Source organism: Kalmanozyma brasiliensis (genome assembly GCF_000497045.1).
Source record: "Kalmanozyma brasiliensis GHG001 unplaced genomic scaffold PSEUBRA_SCAF1, whole genome shotgun sequence".
Classification (NCBI taxonomy): domain Eukaryota; kingdom Fungi; phylum Basidiomycota; class Ustilaginomycetes; order Ustilaginales; genus Kalmanozyma; species Kalmanozyma brasiliensis.
The window spans coordinates 372,175-389,623 of NW_015961948.1; the positions used below are offsets into that span (position 1 = coordinate 372,175).

General features: G+C 58.3%; 7 protein-coding genes across 7 annotated transcripts; 5 read left to right on the top strand and 2 right to left on the bottom strand.

Moving 5' to 3' along the window:
* Positions 1-1,260: 1,260 nt before the first annotated feature.
* PSEUBRA_000162 (MaoC-like domain protein) lies at positions 1,261-4,113 on the top strand (the record flags this gene model as incomplete). Its single annotated transcript, XM_016435765.1, has 2 exons — positions 1,261-1,352; positions 1,461-4,113. 2 exons carry the CDS (start codon positions 1,261-1,263, stop codon positions 4,111-4,113), a joined length of 2,745 nt encoding a protein of 914 aa, XP_016294767.1.
* Positions 4,114-4,860: 747 nt separating this feature from the next.
* PSEUBRA_000163 (Cation efflux protein) lies at positions 4,861-6,570 on the top strand (the record flags this gene model as incomplete). Its single annotated transcript, XM_016435773.2, has 1 exon — positions 4,861-6,570. The coding sequence occupies one exon, from the start codon at positions 4,861-4,863 to the stop codon at positions 6,568-6,570; it is 1,710 nt and encodes a 569-aa protein (XP_016294768.2).
* A 125-nt stretch (positions 6,571-6,695) lies between these two features.
* On the bottom strand, positions 6,696-8,939 carry PSEUBRA_000164 (Pleckstrin; the record flags this gene model as incomplete). The annotated part of the gene is made up of 1 exon (XM_016435776.1): positions 6,696-8,939. The coding sequence occupies one exon, from the start codon at positions 8,937-8,939 to the stop codon at positions 6,696-6,698; it is 2,244 nt and encodes a 747-aa protein (XP_016294769.1).
* Positions 8,940-9,380: 441 nt separating this feature from the next.
* On the top strand, positions 9,381-10,016 carry PSEUBRA_000165 (NADH:ubiquinone oxidoreductase, ESSS subunit; the record flags this gene model as incomplete). The annotated part of the gene is made up of 3 exons (XM_016435762.1): positions 9,381-9,521; positions 9,677-9,789; positions 9,911-10,016. The coding sequence occupies 3 exons, from the start codon at positions 9,381-9,383 to the stop codon at positions 10,014-10,016; spliced, it is 360 nt and encodes a 119-aa protein (XP_016294770.1).
* A 341-nt stretch (positions 10,017-10,357) lies between these two features.
* Positions 10,358-12,436, bottom strand: PSEUBRA_000166 (Carboxylesterase, type B; the record flags this gene model as incomplete). Its single annotated transcript, XM_059464322.1, has 1 exon — positions 10,358-12,436. The coding sequence occupies one exon, from the start codon at positions 12,434-12,436 to the stop codon at positions 10,358-10,360; it is 2,079 nt and encodes a 692-aa protein (XP_059320949.1).
* Positions 12,437-14,194: 1,758 nt separating this feature from the next.
* On the top strand, positions 14,195-15,244 carry PSEUBRA_000167 (Zinc finger, AN1-type; the record flags this gene model as incomplete). The annotated part of the gene is made up of 2 exons (XM_059464323.1): positions 14,195-14,910; positions 15,082-15,244. 2 exons carry the CDS (start codon positions 14,195-14,197, stop codon positions 15,242-15,244), a joined length of 879 nt encoding a protein of 292 aa, XP_059320950.1.
* Positions 15,245-16,051: 807 nt separating this feature from the next.
* Positions 16,052-17,407, top strand: PSEUBRA_000168 (Lipase, secreted; the record flags this gene model as incomplete). The annotated part of the gene is made up of 1 exon (XM_016435758.1): positions 16,052-17,407. One exon carries the CDS (start codon positions 16,052-16,054, stop codon positions 17,405-17,407), a length of 1,356 nt encoding a protein of 451 aa, XP_016294773.1.
* Positions 17,408-17,449: the final 42 nt, after the last annotated feature.

A 17,449-nucleotide genomic window follows, 5' to 3' on the forward strand; every position in this document is an offset into this window, starting at 1 on the left:
TCATCTACATGCTGTGAGGAGCGTAGACCGCACTCAAGCGTGTCTCTGGTCTGAGATCGCGTTGATATGAATGAAGTGGATCGACCGATGCATCAGCAAGAGACCCGATCTGTTGACGAGCAGAGTAGGCCTCGAGGCTCAAGCACGCGAGAATGGAAATTGCAGCGTGAAAGCGTTGACGCAAAGGGTCGGACTCGAAAGGGCAGATCTGGACGAAAATCCGGCACTTGGGCAGTCTTACCGGATCCAGAGCTGAAAACGTAGCCGGACTTCGACACGGTCGACGACCTGTTTGTGTTGCTCGCCAGACCTTGATCTTCGATGCAAGGGCAATTGGGGCAGCCAAGCTCGCTAGCAAGCGCGCACCGCAGATGAGAATGTCATTTCACATGAGATGCCTGCCACCCCAGAGTGCGAGGATGAAAGTGTGCGAGATCCTCTATGCCCGGCTGGCGTTGCTCGCCTGTGCTCGACATGGCTCTCGCATCGCTTGGTGCCAAGCTGTGCGCGTGAGGGATGAGCGGTGCTTGCTCGGGCTGGCTAGTCCGGGCATCACATCCTTTGCTCACTGTGTGGCTTTCAAGGCACTGTCAATTCAGGTGCGAGTGTGGGGAAGCATAACAGGGCAAAGTGATCCGTCCGTGCGAATGGATCGACTACAAAGCCAACCAAGCGCCCGAGAAGGATGTTGAGAGCCGGCGTGGTTGAGATCTGGTTGCTCGCTCGTAGCCTTGCCCGGCTGGATGGCAGACCGGCTCAAACGGGCGTTGAACTCCACACTTTTCGGCAACAGACGCCCGCTGCTGTCACTGCCGTGCACGTCCAATTTCTCTCGAATGAGCCGGATCGAGACTGCCACTTTTCCCTGCTGAATTGCCTCGACTTCGCGCACGAAACCCAAGAAGTACCGGTGGGCTTGCTCGCCTGTCTGATGGCCCGTACAAGCGGTCTGAGCAATCACAAGCAGCCAGTCCGCACTCACGCTCATGCTCACCAGCTCCGTTGAAATACGCTGCGACCCCACACCTCGCCTTTCCTTCTCGCTTCTGCTTTATCGCTTCGTTCGCATTCTCCTTTCATCCATCATCTATCCTCCCTCCTCATCCGTTTCTCATTCCTGGTTCCGTCCTTCCCATCGGCACCATCACCAGCAAAACGGCTAGACGGTCATCCATCCCATCTCGTACCGTCTTGACAGTGCATACGTTCACAGACACCCTCGCATTATAGCCGCCTAGTACGGCAAACACATCCGTCACAATGTCCGACTTCCCTTCTACCGAGGGCGGCAAGATCTCGTTCAAAGGTCGTGTCGTCGTCGTCACCGGTGCCGGTAACGGTCTCGGCAAGGCGTAAGTATTCAATCCCGCTCCACAGAGCTGCTGGTGCAGACAGGAGATGATTCCATGAGACTGACGACGAACCCTTCCATTCGATGTCTTTTTCTATGATGATTGCAGATACGCCCTCTTCTTCGCTTCTCGCGGAGCAAAGGTCCTCGTCAACGATCTTGGCCCCTCTGCCAAGGACAAGGACAAGAAGGCCGCCGATGTCGTCGTCGAGGAGATCACCAAGGCTGGCGGTGAGGCCATCGCCAACTACAACTCCAACACCGAGGGTGACAAGATCATCAAGCAGGTCATTGACAAGTGGGGTCGCGTCGATGTTGTTATCAACAACGCCGGTATCCTTCGTGACAAGTCCTTCAAGGCCATGAGCGACAAGGAATGGGACCAGATCACCGCTGTCCACATCACCGGCTCGTACGCCTGTGCCAAGGCCGCTTGGCCCCACATGCGCAAGCAAAAGTTCGGCCGTATCATCAACACCTCGTCCGCCGCCGGTATCTACGGCAACTTCGGTCAGGCCAACTACGCTGCTGCCAAGCACGCCATGATCGGTTTCGGCAAGACCCTTGCCATCGAGGGCGCCAAGTACAACATTCTCTCCAACGTCCTCGCCCCTGTCGCTGCCAGTCAGCTCACCGCGACCGTCATGCCTCCCGAGATGCTCGAGAACTTGACGCCCGACTACGTTGTCCCCATCGTTGCCTACCTCGTCTCTGGCGAGAACAAGGACGTTTCGGGTCAGGTCTTCGAGTGCGGTGCGGGCTTCTTCGCCCAGGTCCGCCGTGAGCGCAGCCGCGGTGTCGTCTTCAAGACCGACGACTCGTTCACCCCTGCTGCCGTTCGTGCCAGGATCGACGAGATCCTCGACTTTGACGAGAAGCCCGAGTACCCCTTCCGTATCACCGACGCCAACCACATGGAGTTCCTCGAGCGCGCCAAGGAGGCTAAGTCCAACGATCAGGGCGACGGCGACGTCAAGTTCGACGGCAAGACCGTCCTTGTCACCGGTGCCGGTGCTGGTCTCGGCCGCGCTTACGCCCTCATGTTCGGCAAGCTCGGTGCCAACGTCGTGGTCAACGACTTTGCCGAGAAGAACGCCACCGCGGTGGTCGACGAGATCAAGAAGGCGGGCGGCAAGGCTGCCCCCGCTGTCGGCTCGGTCGAGGACGGCGAGAAGGTGGTCAAGGCTGCCACCGACGCTTTCGGCTCGCTCCACGTCGTCATCAACAACGCCGGTATCCTGCGCGACAAGTCCTTCGCCGCCATGTCCGACGACGAGTGGCACGCCGTGATCAACACCCACTTGCGCGGCACCTACAGCGTCTGCCACGCCGCCTGGCCCATCTTCCAGCAGCAAAAGTACGGTCGTATCGTCAACACCACCTCGGCGGTCGGCATCTACGGCAACTTTGGCCAGGCCAACTACTCGACCGCCAAGGCCGGTATCATTGGCTTCACCAACACGCTCGGCATCGAGGGCAAGAAGTACAACATCCTGGCCAACACGATCGCGCCCAACGCCGGTACCGCCATGACGGCCACCATCTGGCCGCAGGAGATGGTCGACGCGTTCAAGCCCGACTTTGTTGCGCCCATGGTGGGCTACCTGGCCAGCGAGGCCAACGAGGACCTCACCTCGAGCCTCTTTGAGGTGTCCGGTGGTTGGGTCGCCGCTGTTCGATGGCAGCGCGCCGGTGGTCATGCCTTCAGTCACGGCAAGGCTCCCACTCCCGAGAAGATCGTCAAGAAGTGGAGCAAGATTGTCGACTACGAGTCGAACCCCTCGTGGCCCACCAGCCCGAGCGACTCGCTCGGCGACATCATCTCCAACTTTGGCCAGGAGGAGGAGGACGATGACGACGACGACAGCGAGGGTGGTTCGGGCTCGGGCGACTACAACGACCCCGAGGACCCCGAGATCGTGCAGAACGCCAAGAAGGAGCCCATCGACGAGTCCGAGTTCACCTACACGGAGCGCGACGTGATCCTGTACAACCTGGGTGTCGGTGCTACCGCGCAGGAGCTCGACCTTGTCTTCGAGCAGGACGACGACTTCAAGCCGGTCCCTACGTTCGGTGTTATTCCTCAATTCATGGCTAGCGGTGGTATCCCTCTGGACTGGCTGCCCAACTTCAGCCCTATGATGCTTCTGCACGGTGAGCAGTACCTTGCCATCAAGAAGCCCATCCCTACCAGCGCCACTTTGGTCAACAAGCCGGCGCTCATGGAGGTGCTCGACAAGGGCAAGGCAGCTGCGGTCACGTCGATCGTCAACACCTTCGACAAGAACAGTGGCGATCTCGTCTTTGAGTCCCAGAGCACCGTCTTCATCCGTGGCTCTGGTGGATTTGGCGGTAAGAAGTCGGGTAAGGACCGTGGTGCCGCTTCGGCTGCCAACAAGCCTCCTTCGCGCAAGCCTGACAAGGTGGTCACCGAAAAGACCACCGAGGGTCAAGCCGCACTCTACCGTCTCTCGGGCGACTACAACCCTTTGCACATCGACCCGAGCTTCGCCCAGGTGGGTGGCTTCGACAAGCCCATCCTCCACGGCCTCTGCTCGTTCGGCATCTCGGGCAAGCACGTCTTCCGCGAGTACGGCGCGTACAAGGACATCAAGGTGCGCTTCACCGGCTCCGTCTTCCCCGGCGAGACGCTCGAGACCAGCATGTGGAAGGAGGGCAACAAGGTCATCTTCACCACCCGCGTCGTCGAGCGCGACGCCCAGGCTCTCGGCGCCGCCGCCGTCACCCTCGCCGACGAGTAAACGTCAAAGAAACGTGTTCGAATTAGTCTTTGAATGTTCAGGTTGTGTTTCCGTGATCGACAGATAGACTGACTGCATGTGAGAGTGTAGGCCTCAGCCCATAATAAGTATGCGAACTGATGGATTTCGACTGAAAGAAATGGCCATCAGGAAGAGTGTGAACCTGAAGCAAGTACCCTCCCGGTCACCGATTCGCTCCCGACCACAACATGGGGTGCGGCCGTGATAAGTGGCACTGTCCAGAGAAGCGATGACGCAGGCACGAGTCGAGGCCCAATGATGAACAAAGACAAGAGGCGGGCTAGACAAGGTACAACGTCTGAGAATGCGAGCGGGAACGGGACTTAGAATTCGGACGCCAGCTCACACAAGAGGCGTCTGTGCGTGCTCGGCGTGCGAGAAGAAAGCGCCTCGGGACGTGGCTGTCGAAAATGGCTTTGCACAACCAACACCTGAGCAAAAGATCAAAGCGCGTCGTTGCTGCGACCCTTGCCTCTTGCTTTCCTACTTTTCGTCCATCACGCTTGCTTCTTTTTGTTTGTCAAGAGCGAAGGGGACAGCTTTGGTTTCAAGCTCAATCGTCGCTCCATTCTGTAGACTTTCTGGTCCAAAGGAAGCCCGACCCACCAGTTTCACCGTCGACGTGGCAGCATCTACTCAAGCCCCCACTTGTCGTTGATTTGAGGGGTGTCCCGCGCCACTTTCTCATCTCGCGGCGGCATTTCGATCCAGCTGGCCCCATCCCTCATGCGCCTCCCTCCCTCTACTCGTTCTGTCACTACAACCACCAGCAGTGCGACCGCCATCAGACCCGTTTTCCCCTCACAGACTCGTCAGGCCCACACCCTGCGTCAACGCACTCGCCTCTTCACCCGAAGCAAAAGCACCCACCACCCAACACACCTGCCGACCAACAAGTCACCCGTCCTTCCCAAACCCTCGCACATCGCGTCCACCCTTCCCTCGGAAGACGCCGACCTGCCCACCGCCCACCCACAACCACCACCGCACCAAGGCCCTCCCCGCCTTGTCCGTTACGAATCAGACACGCAATCGCAGCGTCCCTCCTCGCTCTACCCGACCTCGTTCGCACACGCTTCGTACCCGGACCCCGTGTCGTACCGCGCCCATCTGTCGACTCGACGCGCGCCAGCTAGCCTCTTCGGTCTGTTCCCCACCACAAGTGCCACCGCCGCGAGCTTGAAATCGCGTTCGGATCCGTTTGCGTACACACCGTCCGGGTCGAGCCTTCAAACTCCAAGTTCGGGCGAGACGACGATCGAAACCACCACCATGGCGAGTAGCTCATCGATTGTAGACGCGGCCAAGGCGGGCGAAGCTGAGCTGCACCAGCGCAAGCGCGCTAGCAAGACCCACGCTGCCGCCGCCGGCGCGCACCACCACGGCCACGGACACGGGCACCACCATCACGACCACGGGTCCGCCGAGGAGGCCGATGCGCTCCTCGCCGCCCTCCGCGGTAAAGGCGACCGCGGGAGCAACATCACCCTCGCCGGTCTCGTCTCCAACATCGGCCTCTGCGCCGCCAAAGGCACGGCGGGCGTCTACCTCAACAGCGCCGCTCTGTTGGCCGACGCGGCGCACTCGCTCTCGGACATGTTTGCCGATCTTGTCACACTGTTCTGCTGGAAGATGTCGCAGAAACCTCCGTCGGCGAGCCATCCTTTGGGATACGGCAAGTACGAGACGATGGGTTCTCTCGGGGTATCTCTCGTTCTTGTAGCAGGAGCGGTGGGGATTGGGTTTCACTCGTACGCGCTGTTGGTGGAGGCATTGCAGCCAACACTGGCGAGTGCACCGGCGGCGATCCAGGCACTGGGTGCGTGGTCCGGTGGTCTCGCACACAATTTCCACGATCACGCCCACAACGAAGGCGGACTGTTGGATCCTAACGCCATGTGGTTTGCTCTGCTCTCCATCGGCGTCAAGGAATGGCTCTACCGCGCAACCCTCAAGATCGCTCGTGAAGAGAACTCCAGTGTCCTCGAAGCCAATGCCTTGCATCATCGCAGCGATAGTCTGTCCTCCGCCGTAACGTTCCTGGCCATCGGTGGGAGTTGGTTGGGTTTCCCCGTGTTGGATCCGCTAGGTGGGTTGTTGGTGGCCGGTCTGATCGGAAAGCAAGGGGCGGATCTGTTGATCGGCGCATTGGGAGAGCTGTCCGACCGCGGAGTTGAGCCCGAGATGCTGCAGACGTTTGATGCGGCGATTGACGAGGTCAGGCAGAGGTTCCCCGAGCTGCTGATGGGGTGGAGGGATTTGAGGGCGGTCAAGAGCGGTGTTAGTACGTTTGCAGATGTCACGGTTCAATTGCCTAACGATGCCACGCTGAGACAGGCGGGCGAGGTGGAGAGGGCCGTGAGGGAGGCCGTCATGGCTTGCACAAAGGGCGTCAAGGAGGTCAGGGTTAGACTGGTCACTGTGGACGCCGAGTAGGCGTGCAGGCAAGGTCGCGCGGTTCGAGATGAAATCGAAGTTCAAGAAAAGATGGATTGCGTGAACGTGGATGCTGCTACATGCTGTGAAATGCGTGATATACGTAAGGAAGGGATCAAAGTTGCTCAAGTCGCTGTCGTTGTTGAAGGGGCTGCATCCTCCGACGGCGGCAGGGAAGTTTGCCGTGATGTAGGCGTTTCAGGCTGATCCGCCGCCGTCTGTGTGGATGAAGTCGCGGTCGAGAGCACTGTCTGGTTGGAAGCCAGCGATGTGCTGGACAGCGTCTGGGCAGCGGCGCCCATCGACGCGAGTCCGCCCGCGACCTTGGGCTCGGCCTGATCTGGTCCGGGCGTGGCGACATTCGGCGAAGTGACGGATGCTTTGCTCTGCGGAGACGCGAGCTTGCTCGCCACTGACGGAGAAGTGACACTAGAGCCACCTGGTGTGGCAGTCGCATTGCCTCCCGTCGTCGCTGCGAAGAAAGGGAACGAAGTGCTCGGGCTGAACGTCGTAGGCGACAGCGGCGGGTTGACTCCGGGAGTCTGACCGTTCCTCTGGCGTGTAATGAGCGTCTTGAGCGCTGAAATCCACTTGATTTCTTCGTCCTCACCGGGCGCGCAGAGGATGAAGGTGCGCTTGGGAGTGATAATCTGGAAGCAATTCTCCTTGCGCTTCTTGGACGAGCCTCCAACCATGCCTGCAGTCATGTTCGAGGCAACGCCGGCGGCGGCGTTGATCATGCTGCCTCGGCGTTCTGGCTTCTCGGGTGCGGCTGCAGAAGCTCCCGTGCTCGGCGAGAACGCTGCATTGCCGTCACGATCGCCGCTGCTCTCGAAGCCGAACGGGTTCGTGGTCGGCGAGCCGATGCCAGGCGAAGTGGGAATGACGGACGACGCCTTCTTGGGCTCGTATTCGAGCGCATCCAGTATCGACGAGATGGGGATCTGACGATGTGCTTTTGCGTCCATGTGGCTGCGCGAGTAGAGCAGGCGCGATGGTGTCAACACGAACCAGCGCTTGCGCCAGACCTTGCGACGTCCGCTTTGCTTCATCAGATAGCCCTGCGTGATGACCTTATTAGGATCGCGTTGCAGTTCTCCCGTGGTCGCCGGCAATGAGGAAATGTTGAGCGGTGCGGGCTTTGAGCCCGGCTGCTGTGATTGCTGCAGTTGCGATTGCTGGGATGTCTGCGAAGTGCCGAGGGCTGGCAGTGGCATAGCCTGATCAGCTACCTCCTCTTCGTCCCAGTCGTCCTCCTCGTCTGAACTGCTTAAGATCTGGTTGCCACCGCCGCTACCCTGGGGCACCGTTGGGCTCGGAGGCACATCGGTTGCTCCGCTGGCGAACAAAGCCAGTCTGCGGCTTGAGCTGACACTTCGCTGACGTGGAATGTTCCCGAAGCCTCCTGCAGGGCGAGGTTGGTGACTGCTCATGTCACTCATCTCGCTTCCAGAGTTGTGGCCACCACCGCCCCCAGGCGATTGCCCAGCCAGCAGGAACGAGTTGGACGGGTCTGTTCGCATCGACGGGCTACCAGAGATGGAGGAGCCGGTGTAGCTGAGTCCGAATCGATCTGTGCCCGTCTCACTGTCACTGGTGGCCGTCAGAGGACTGAAAGCGGCAGAGCCCGGGATCGGCCTTGGCTGTGCCGGGGCCATAAAAGTGCCGTGGCCCGGAATGCCGATCTTGATGGGGGAAGAGGAGGTAGACTGCATGCGTTCCTGTGAGATGGTACGCTGACGCGATGGAGTACCATACTGAGACTGCGGGACCGTCGATGAGGGTGCCGGGCTCTCAGCGTTGCCGAGCTCCAAAGCAGCCATCTCCTGCGTCATGGTGCTGCTCTGGGCATACTGCGTCATGATCTCGTTGAGCTTTTCGATCCAAGACTCCATATCCGCCCGAGAAGCAGCACGCACGTAGAAGGTACGCTTAGGTGTGACGATGCCGAAAGTGTTGACGCTCTTCTTGAGCTCGACGGAGGCGACCGTCTTGATGTCGCTGACATCGATGAAGCGAAGAAGCTGGTACTCCTTCTCGTTCTTGTAGTAGGCCAGCTTGGAGGAGCGAAGCACGAACCATCTCTTCTTCCACGTCTTGCGCTTTTCACCCTTCTTCTCGAGGTAGCCAGATTTGACGGTGGACTCATTGATCATGTTGTGATGGGCTTCGCTTCCATCGAGCTCGCCGTCCTCATCATCCTCATCGTTGTCGCCATCGTCACCACCGTCGAGGTCGTCATCCTGGAAACGTGAAGGAGCGAAGATCTTGGACGAGGGTTGCGAGGAAGGCGTACCTGGATGAGCAGCTCGAGCCGCGAGCGGGTTCACGATGGCAGAAGATGCCGTTGCTGTGGAACCGGGCGTCATGATTGAGGGCGAGTTGGTGGTGACGGCAGAGACCGTACTCCCAAGACTGAGTGTGTTTGATCCAGAGGCGAGGTCACTGATGTTGCATGCCTTGTTGGTGGGTACGAAAGGACGATATGATGGAAAAAGAGGCAAGGATCGGCGTGATGATGGTGAGGTGAGTGAATGTGGGAAAGGAGTGGTGTCGCTCTGACCACCTCCACCCGATCCGCAGGACGACCCTCGCAGGTCCAGCCAGGCCTAGCCGAACTGGGCCTGTTCTGCTGAGTGTGTCTGTGTACCATTATCGTGGGCTCAGCGCTGCCGTGGCGAGTCGTGCGAGAAAATTCCAAATTGGCCTGTGATGCGGATCCGCGTCTGGGCCATCGGCTCGCATTCTAACATCACACTTGCCTCGACTCTCACTTCATCGGTAGCAAACACCATCACACCACAAGCACCATGTTCCGCCAAGCACTAGCATCGTCCACACGAACTGCTGCACGGGCTGCTGCCCTGCAGCGCGGCACCGTCGCTCAGGCTCGATTCGCATCTGGAGGATCCTCTTACAACCAGCCCACCGGTCTACTTTTCGGCGAGAAGGTAAGCAGCAGCCCTTCAGCAACGAAGCTCATCGTCACCTTCAAGGCTCGCCTTGAGACTTTTTGACAAGCTTTCTGCATGGAGATGGCTCTCGATGACACCCCGATCCACTGACCACCTACTCTGCCCATGACTCCGCATTTCGACCATATCAGGTTCCCAAGGGCCAGAAGCGACAGAAGGAGGACTGGGAGAACATGTACTACATTGGTCTCTTCGGCGGCATGGCCTTCGCAGGTGTTGTCCTCATGTACAAGCCAGACACCAGGTATGTTCCAACTATCAGCCATTGTCGCACTCAATCCGCCAGACTCCTGACACGAGACTTCATCATCACTCTCCTTCATCCACGTTACGCAACCGTCCCGACACGTTTCTCGACACAACAGCATCCAGACTTGGGCCATGGCCGAGGCGAAAAAGCGTCTCGAATCGTCCGGCGATGAGTGGCAGTATAAGCCATCGCCCAACTCGGGCTACCCCAAGGGCGTGTAAAGTTTTCTCGTAATCAACAGCTTCGCATACCAGAACGATACATATGCGCGACTGTCGCACATTACTGGAGCAGCGACGCAGACGAGGTGCTCCCTGAGCGAGTCCTTGCGTCGGAAGAAAGGACGTCCGATCGGACATTCAGCTCGAGTGCTCGATCCGGTACTACCATAGTGAAGACTCATCCACGCAGTCCACGCACGGTTCACTACTACTCTGAAGACAGCATTTCCCCCCGATGCCGCTCAGAGGCATGATCGAACAGCACGGACAAACGAAGTGACGATGAAGGGTATATGATTGGCAGACGGAGCATGTCACACCGTAAACGGCGGAAGACTCTTCTACATCTTGGCAATGTAGTCGGTGGGCTTACCCAGCGCAGTGCACTGGTCGCCTCTCTGTGCGAGCGGTTTCATGACCTGCGAGATGGACATGCTTAGCGTCCTGAGGCTCGAGGATGTCAGCTGGCTCCAAGCGCCCGACCCAGTGATCCTCGCCAGCGAGGAGGCGTATGCTTTCCCGCGCGCCTGCAGGTATGCTGTCGACGGCGTCGGGTTTCCTGTCCTAATGAAAGCCGAGAACTGATCCATCACACCCGCCATCCACGGCAGATCGTTGCTGTCCCGATAAGGCAGCTTGAACGCCATACCCACGGAGTGAAAGAAAGGGATCAGATCGCCCGAGTGACACATGTAATACGTCGTTGCGCTCATGCTTCCGCTCTTGGGCTTGCACACGTTGTACGGATCGTAAAAGGGCAACTGATACGAGCGTCGATCGAAGATATACGCCCAGACGCTCGGGAAGACGCCGTTCACCACCGAGGCGTACGCCATGCTCTGAATCCCGCAGCGGTACTTGATCTCGGTGTTGACCGCAACCGTCAAATTCTGAACTCCATACGAGCTGACCGGGAAGACGCTGGGGTTGTTAAGAACGATCGTCGAGTAGTTGGAGCCGATCTGAGCGGTTTTCATCGCGTTGGAGAGGTTTGTTTCGGACGAGGGGGGTACGATGCCGAGTGAGGCCAGCTCGTCGCGCATCAGCCCCCAGATGACAGGTACGCGGTTGACGTGCCCCTGCGCTGATCCGGGTGGGCGCATGTCGAGTCGCGGGTAGCGGATGTAGTTGCCGTCGACGTTGACAAAGTTGACCGAGGCCTTGACGAGCGTGGTAACGGGCAGGCTGCGGAGGCAGGCGAGCACATCGCTAGCAGTGCCGCAGCCAACTTGGTTCACCACGTCGTTCCCGCGGAACTGACGAGCAGCCGCGATCGATGGATAGACAAATTCTGGACCATGCCCTCGACCCGACAGGATGATCGCACGGTGAAAGAGCCCAGTTGCAGGAGGAGAAGCAAGAATGTTCTCCACCATCTGAGCGCCCGCCGACTGACCAGCGATCGTGACCCGGCTCGGATCACCGCCGAACGCCTTGATGTACTTCTGCACCCATTGCAAAGCCGTCACCACATCGCCGACTGCATAGTTGCCGCGGATCTGATCGTTGTACGCAAGGAACCCCAGTGTGCCAAGACGGTAGTTCAATGTGAGCACGACGACGTCGCTGCGACTCGCCAGGTTGCCTCCGTCAAAGGTGTTATCCAGACCCGTTCCTGAAACGTAGCCACCGCCGTGGAAGAAGACGACGACGGGCCTCAGCGCGGAGCTGTTGGACGCCTCGGATGCAGATGGCAAGTAAGGCGTGAAGATGTTGGTGACCAGACACTGCTCAGAGTAGGCGCCGTTGACGTTGTCCTGCGGGCACTGTTTGTTTCTGCTCGTGTCAAGGGCGTTGATGAGGCTGCTGCCGGCAACGCTTGGGTCGAATGGCGTCGAGTAGGCGAATCGCTGTACCGGGTTGGCGTACGGCACGGCCAAGAAGCGGAACGAGAGCGCGTCGCGGTAGCCGGTATACTGGACATTGTTGCTCTGTGTCGTGACTTGCCATTGTGAGCTCGTATTGGTGGTGTCGGTGGTTTGCCAGGGCGCCCTCTGCGTGCACAGGGCAGGAAATCTAGCGCTGCTGCTCGGTCTGGACACTGTGAAACTGGACCCGCCGCTGTTCAGAGTGAAGGCGTTGCCATCAGCCACCCAGTACGCCTGCGAGCTCGGATAGGTGCGGCCAAAGATGAGGTAGTTGATTTGCGACTGCAAACCAGCGTCGGAAGCTGAGGATGTCGGCACGAGGGCTTCGCCGAGATTGCGGCAGCTTGTAGCAGCTTCGCTCGCGGTGAGCGGAGTGGTGAGGAGCAGGTAGCCAGGCTGGCGAGTTGAAGAGGAAGAGGCCTTGTTCCAGTCAAGGTCGTTCTGGTAGAGCAAACGCACGCCACTGCCGAAGGAGGAGATCGGTGCTGCTTGCGCGACCAAGGCTCCAAGCAGAGCGCAAAGGACCGCACAAAGACGAACGGACCACAGCATTGGTGCAAGCGGAGACCACGCTCTACCGGTCTATACGAGCTGGAAAGGAAGGGCGAGGGATGGATGATGGCGAGCGAGGCATCTTGTCGGATGGTGGCTGCTTATACCCCTCAAGGGCACAAAGTGCAAAGGCACGCTCAAGCGTCAATGACAGCATCGGAAGAGAGCTGCAGACTGCGCCGTCTCGCGCGGACAGACAAAGCCTTTGGGGCAAGACCACTTGGTCCGCTCGACAGGGACAGCACCAGGCACCGCAAAGGAGGAAGGGTGAGTCGGAAAGCCGGACCAGCACACACTGCTGAGAAGGCAGGTTGGCAGGGCGACATGTTGCACGAGGCACAAGGTTTGCATTACCGTAAACGGGGACACGTTTGTCTATTGTTTCGTGGTTAAGTGAAGCCTCGGCGCAAACAAAGGACTATGGCCAACGATGAGTCAATGGGGAGCGGGCCAAGACAGTTATGGGCCGATATTGAAGATCAACAGAATGCCACGGCGTGTTGTGTTTCTGCGAAGGTTCTTCGGCTCGAGCAAGTGAGCTCGCTTAAGCATTCGAGGCTTGCTCGGTGTTGGACCCTGCTCGGTTCGAGGTCGTCGATCGTGATGATGAAGCTCAGTGTCGTACAGAACCATGTCTCGACGACCACCATGCAAGCCATGGTTGAGTCTACTTCCACACGCCCGAGCTTGACCTCCGAATCGGAAGAGCAAGCGCTGAGCATGATCAGAATCAATCTCTGCACCTGCACAAGGGCGTTTCGCCATGTGATGATGTTTTGCTGCACGCCGCCTTTTCCCGCTGCGCTGTCAAAACACGGAACGCAGAAATGGCGGGGTCAGATGTAAGACGCCAAGGCGGATCTCAAGCAGTTCATGCATTACAATAGGCGCCTTGCCTTTCTGGCTCCGCTCCCGAGTCTATCTTCTGACAGTCGAGGTCTTGTCTGCTTGCTGACTCTCGTCATTGATGTGGTAGCAGTCCCAGGGAGCAGTACAGTCGGACGGGATACTGCAATAGACCACACGACAAGAACCTTGCGTGATGCGTGCTTACAGACCAGTTGCAGCTTGCCAAAAAACAGCATTCCGACAGCCGAACGCGCCGGCAGCCGAACGCTACCGGCGCTCTTCGACCAGCATGTGACAAAACCAGCATGTGACAAGCTTGTAACAACAGCGGTTCTATGCTCTTCGATGTCATCTGAAACGATCGCAACGGTTGTTTGCGATCTCGTGAGGGCGAACCGGGCGTCGATCGGCAACCCAAATGACCCAAGCAATCTTAACTTGCAAGCAACTCGAGAAACCTTTACCTTTCAGCGAACGGACCCATCGCATCAAGCTCTTAAGCTTGCCGAAGTTTGCTCTGCTGATACAGCAGCTTCGTATGTGTATGCTTTTGAGAGAAAGCGAGCGAACAACATCGAAGTGAACCCGACTGAGCTCTTCTTGTTATGTCCGGGGACCACGCTTGGCATTAGATCTAACAAATCAGAAAAAGGATCCTGCTTCAGGGTCCAGGTGTGGCGTCAGATCTGACGCGGCCTGTGCTGAGCAGCTGAGCCATGCATGCGCAAGCTCAGAGCCAATACCCGAGCCAGGGGCATGGCGAGCTCGAGGATTTAAAGCTCACTCCAGCTCGACCTCGAACGACATCTTGACTCAGTTGCTTGCTTTTCCTTCTTCTTCCTTCATCGCCCTCACCGTATGCAGCGGCAAAAAGTGTCTCTACAACAGACCGAGTCAAACACAATCAATATGCCGGAACGTTCGACCGGGCCAATGATGTTCATCGGCGAGCGATGCGCTTTCGACGAATGTCATCGAGAAGACTTTCTGCCTTTCAAGTGCAGCGACTGCCGGCAACACTACTGCTCTAATCACTTTCGACCGCAAACACATCGATGCTCACACTACAACGAGTCCGACGTCGACTACCGCGTGCCGCTGTGCCCCATCTGCGACAACCCACCCGAGGGCTGGAAGCGAGACCAGGATCCCAACATTGCCATGGACCGTCATCTTTCCGGTCAGTGCCCCAAGCTCGACAGCAACGGATACCTCAAGTCGAACGCCTCGATACCGTCTTCGGCGCCACTCAAGCAGATGAGCAGGGCCAAGAAGCCGAACGAGTGCTCGTTCGTTAAGTGTACCAAGATCATGGTGGTGCCCATCCAGTGTCCTCAATGCACATCGTCCTTCTGCCCATCACATCGTGCACCGAATCAGCACAGCTGCAAACATGCTTCATCGTCGTCCTCACCAACAGCTTCATCCACTCGTCTCGCCGCGAATGGAGCTTCAGGCAGCGGCATCAAGAGCGCCTTCCAGAACCTCAAGATCAGCAACACATCCGCAGCAGCGCAAAAGCCAGCACCAACAGCAAAACTTAACACATCAGCACGTCAAGCAGCCACTTCCACCTCAAGCACAGCATCCGCACCCTTTGGCAAGATGTTTGACAAGTCTCAAAAGTGGGTCCCCAAGCCAATCTTTGGCAAGGCTTGATCGGCGCAGCAGCAGCAGAGATACGCTCACCTTGTGGCGATTGGTACGCCTTGCCTCCAGATACACGCCTGCGTGGCCGACCCCGTGCTGTTGACTGACACCGCCTTCTGCCCTTGACCCGTCAATCACTACAACAGACGAGCAAAAGCAGAAAGACTGTCAGCCATACGAGCAATGCAAGCTCGCCAGCAGAAAGGCATCCTTTCCGAAGCAGACAAGCTCAAGCTCGCAGAGGAGATGGCGGCGCTGTCCAAGACGGAGCGTATGAAGGCTTCCGATTCGGACTGCGTCATTATCTGATGCGCTTCGACCGACCTTTCTCCAAGCTAGATGCCGATCGATGTGTATGCTCCGAGGAGCGAGCTCGGTTGCAACAGCCAAACGGCATGGGGCCCCGCCGGACAAATGCAAAAGACGCAGATGGTCTCAAGGCGGATACAGTAAGGGCGGCAGATCAATTCCGGTAACGCAGCGGGCACCCCATCATACCACGTTTAATGTGGTTCGGAGAGGGTCTCTCCACCGAGAAATGCACCACTCGAGAAGCCAGCAGAGCCACAGAGTTCCTTGACTAGGACTAGGACGATGGGCCCTCTCGGAAGGGCCCCAACAACGACCCCTTATACCCTTGTTCGTCGTTAGATACCAAACACCGTCGGTTACTGTTGGTGCTTTCCAGCCGGCGGGGTTGACCATCTGCTCCAATTTACTGTCGGTCTGGTCGGCTAACGATCAAACTCCGAAATACGCGTATTGCGCCCCCGAGTCGGCGGCGACCATCCTATGAGCGGGGCGAAACCTGCCTTATTTGCCGACAAGACTAGCTTGAAACACTCTTCAACACTCTTCAAAGTAGTGTCTTAGCGAAGGGTCCGACGCGATGGCTCGCTTAGCCATGGTGGTTGCCCCGTCAAACCTACGGGCTTGACCCTCCTTCCCCAGAACCATACCGGAGCACGCCGCACCATGCCCTCTGGTCGATAGGCCCGGCTCACATTCGAAGGAGGCCAAGCAAGGCTGACACGTCTATATAAAATCTTGGCCGCTTCAAGCCGGCGGTATGAGTCCTTCCCTCGACCCCTCTCCCAACAACGCTCCTTTTGCAACATGAGGTTCTTCTCTCGAGCTATCGTCGTGCTTGCGACGGCCGCCACTGTGGCCCTCGCTGTACCCATGCAGAAGAGGGCACAGTACCCTGACCCCAACGACGACCCTTTTTACAGGGTGCCAGCCAACATCAACACCTATGCCAATGGTCAGGTGATCCAGTCTCGCAGTGCCACCACCGACATTGGCACGCAAAACAACGCTGCGTCCTTCCAGCTTCTGTACCGCACCACTGACACGCAGAACAACGCCACAGCCAGCGTCGCCACGGTGTGGATCCCGAGCAAGCCGGCGTCGCCACCCAAGATCTTCTCCTACCAGGTGTACGAGGATGCTACGCAGCTCGACTGCGCCCCGAGCTACAACTACCTGAGTGGCTTCGACCAGCCGGGCAAAGGCACTGTCATCACTGACACGCCCATCGCCATCAGCTGGGCGCTGCAGCAAGGCTACTATGCCGTCTCTTCGGACCACGAGGGCTTCCGATCTGCCTTCATCGCCGGCTACGAAGAGGGCATGGCCATTCTCGATGGCGTTCGCGCCTTGAAGAACTACAAGAGCCTGCCTAGCAACAGTGCCGTCGGGTTCTACGGGTACAGTGGTGGTGCGCATGCCACAGGCTGGGCCGTCAGCTTGTCGGGTGCCTACGCCTCGGACCTCAACATCATCGGTGCCGCCTACGGAGGCCTGCCCGCCAGTGCTAAGGACACCTTCCTGTTCCTCAACGCCAAGAGTCCCTTCGCCGGTTTCGCCATTGCTGGTGTTTCGGGTCTGGCTCTCGCGCACCCGGATATGGAGGCTTTCATTCAGCCTCGTCTCAACGCACGCGGACGCCAGGTGCTGCAGCAGATCCGAAGTCGAGGCCAGTGCATCGGCCAGGTCTCGACCGGCTACCCGTTCCTGGACACCTTCTCGCTGGTCAACGATACCAACCTGCTCAATGAGGAGCCTATCGTGAGCATTCTCAAGGCCGAGACGCTGGTGCAGAGCGAGGCGGGCTACACGGTGCCTGTTCCCAAATTCCCCCGCTTCATGTGGCATGCGCTCGAGGACGAGATTGTTCCCTTCCAGCCAGACGCGCAGTACGTCAAGGAGCAGTGCTCCAAGGGCGCCGATATCAATTGGAACATCTACCCCGTCGCAGAGCATATCTCGGCCGAATTGCTCGGCTTGGTGCCTGCTCTGGCGTGGTTGGAGACGGCGTACGCGGGACAGGCTCCGCGCGTCCTCTGCGGTGTCGGTGTGCCCGTGCCTCAGCCGTCGGCATTCACCGTGCTCGGTGACAAGCTGGCACAGCAGTTCAAGAGCCTCGCTGGTCAACAGTCGGCTTTCGGCAAGACTTTCCCTAGCATCTAACTTGTCTGTTTGTCGTCTCTCTTTTAACAATGGAAACCGTTT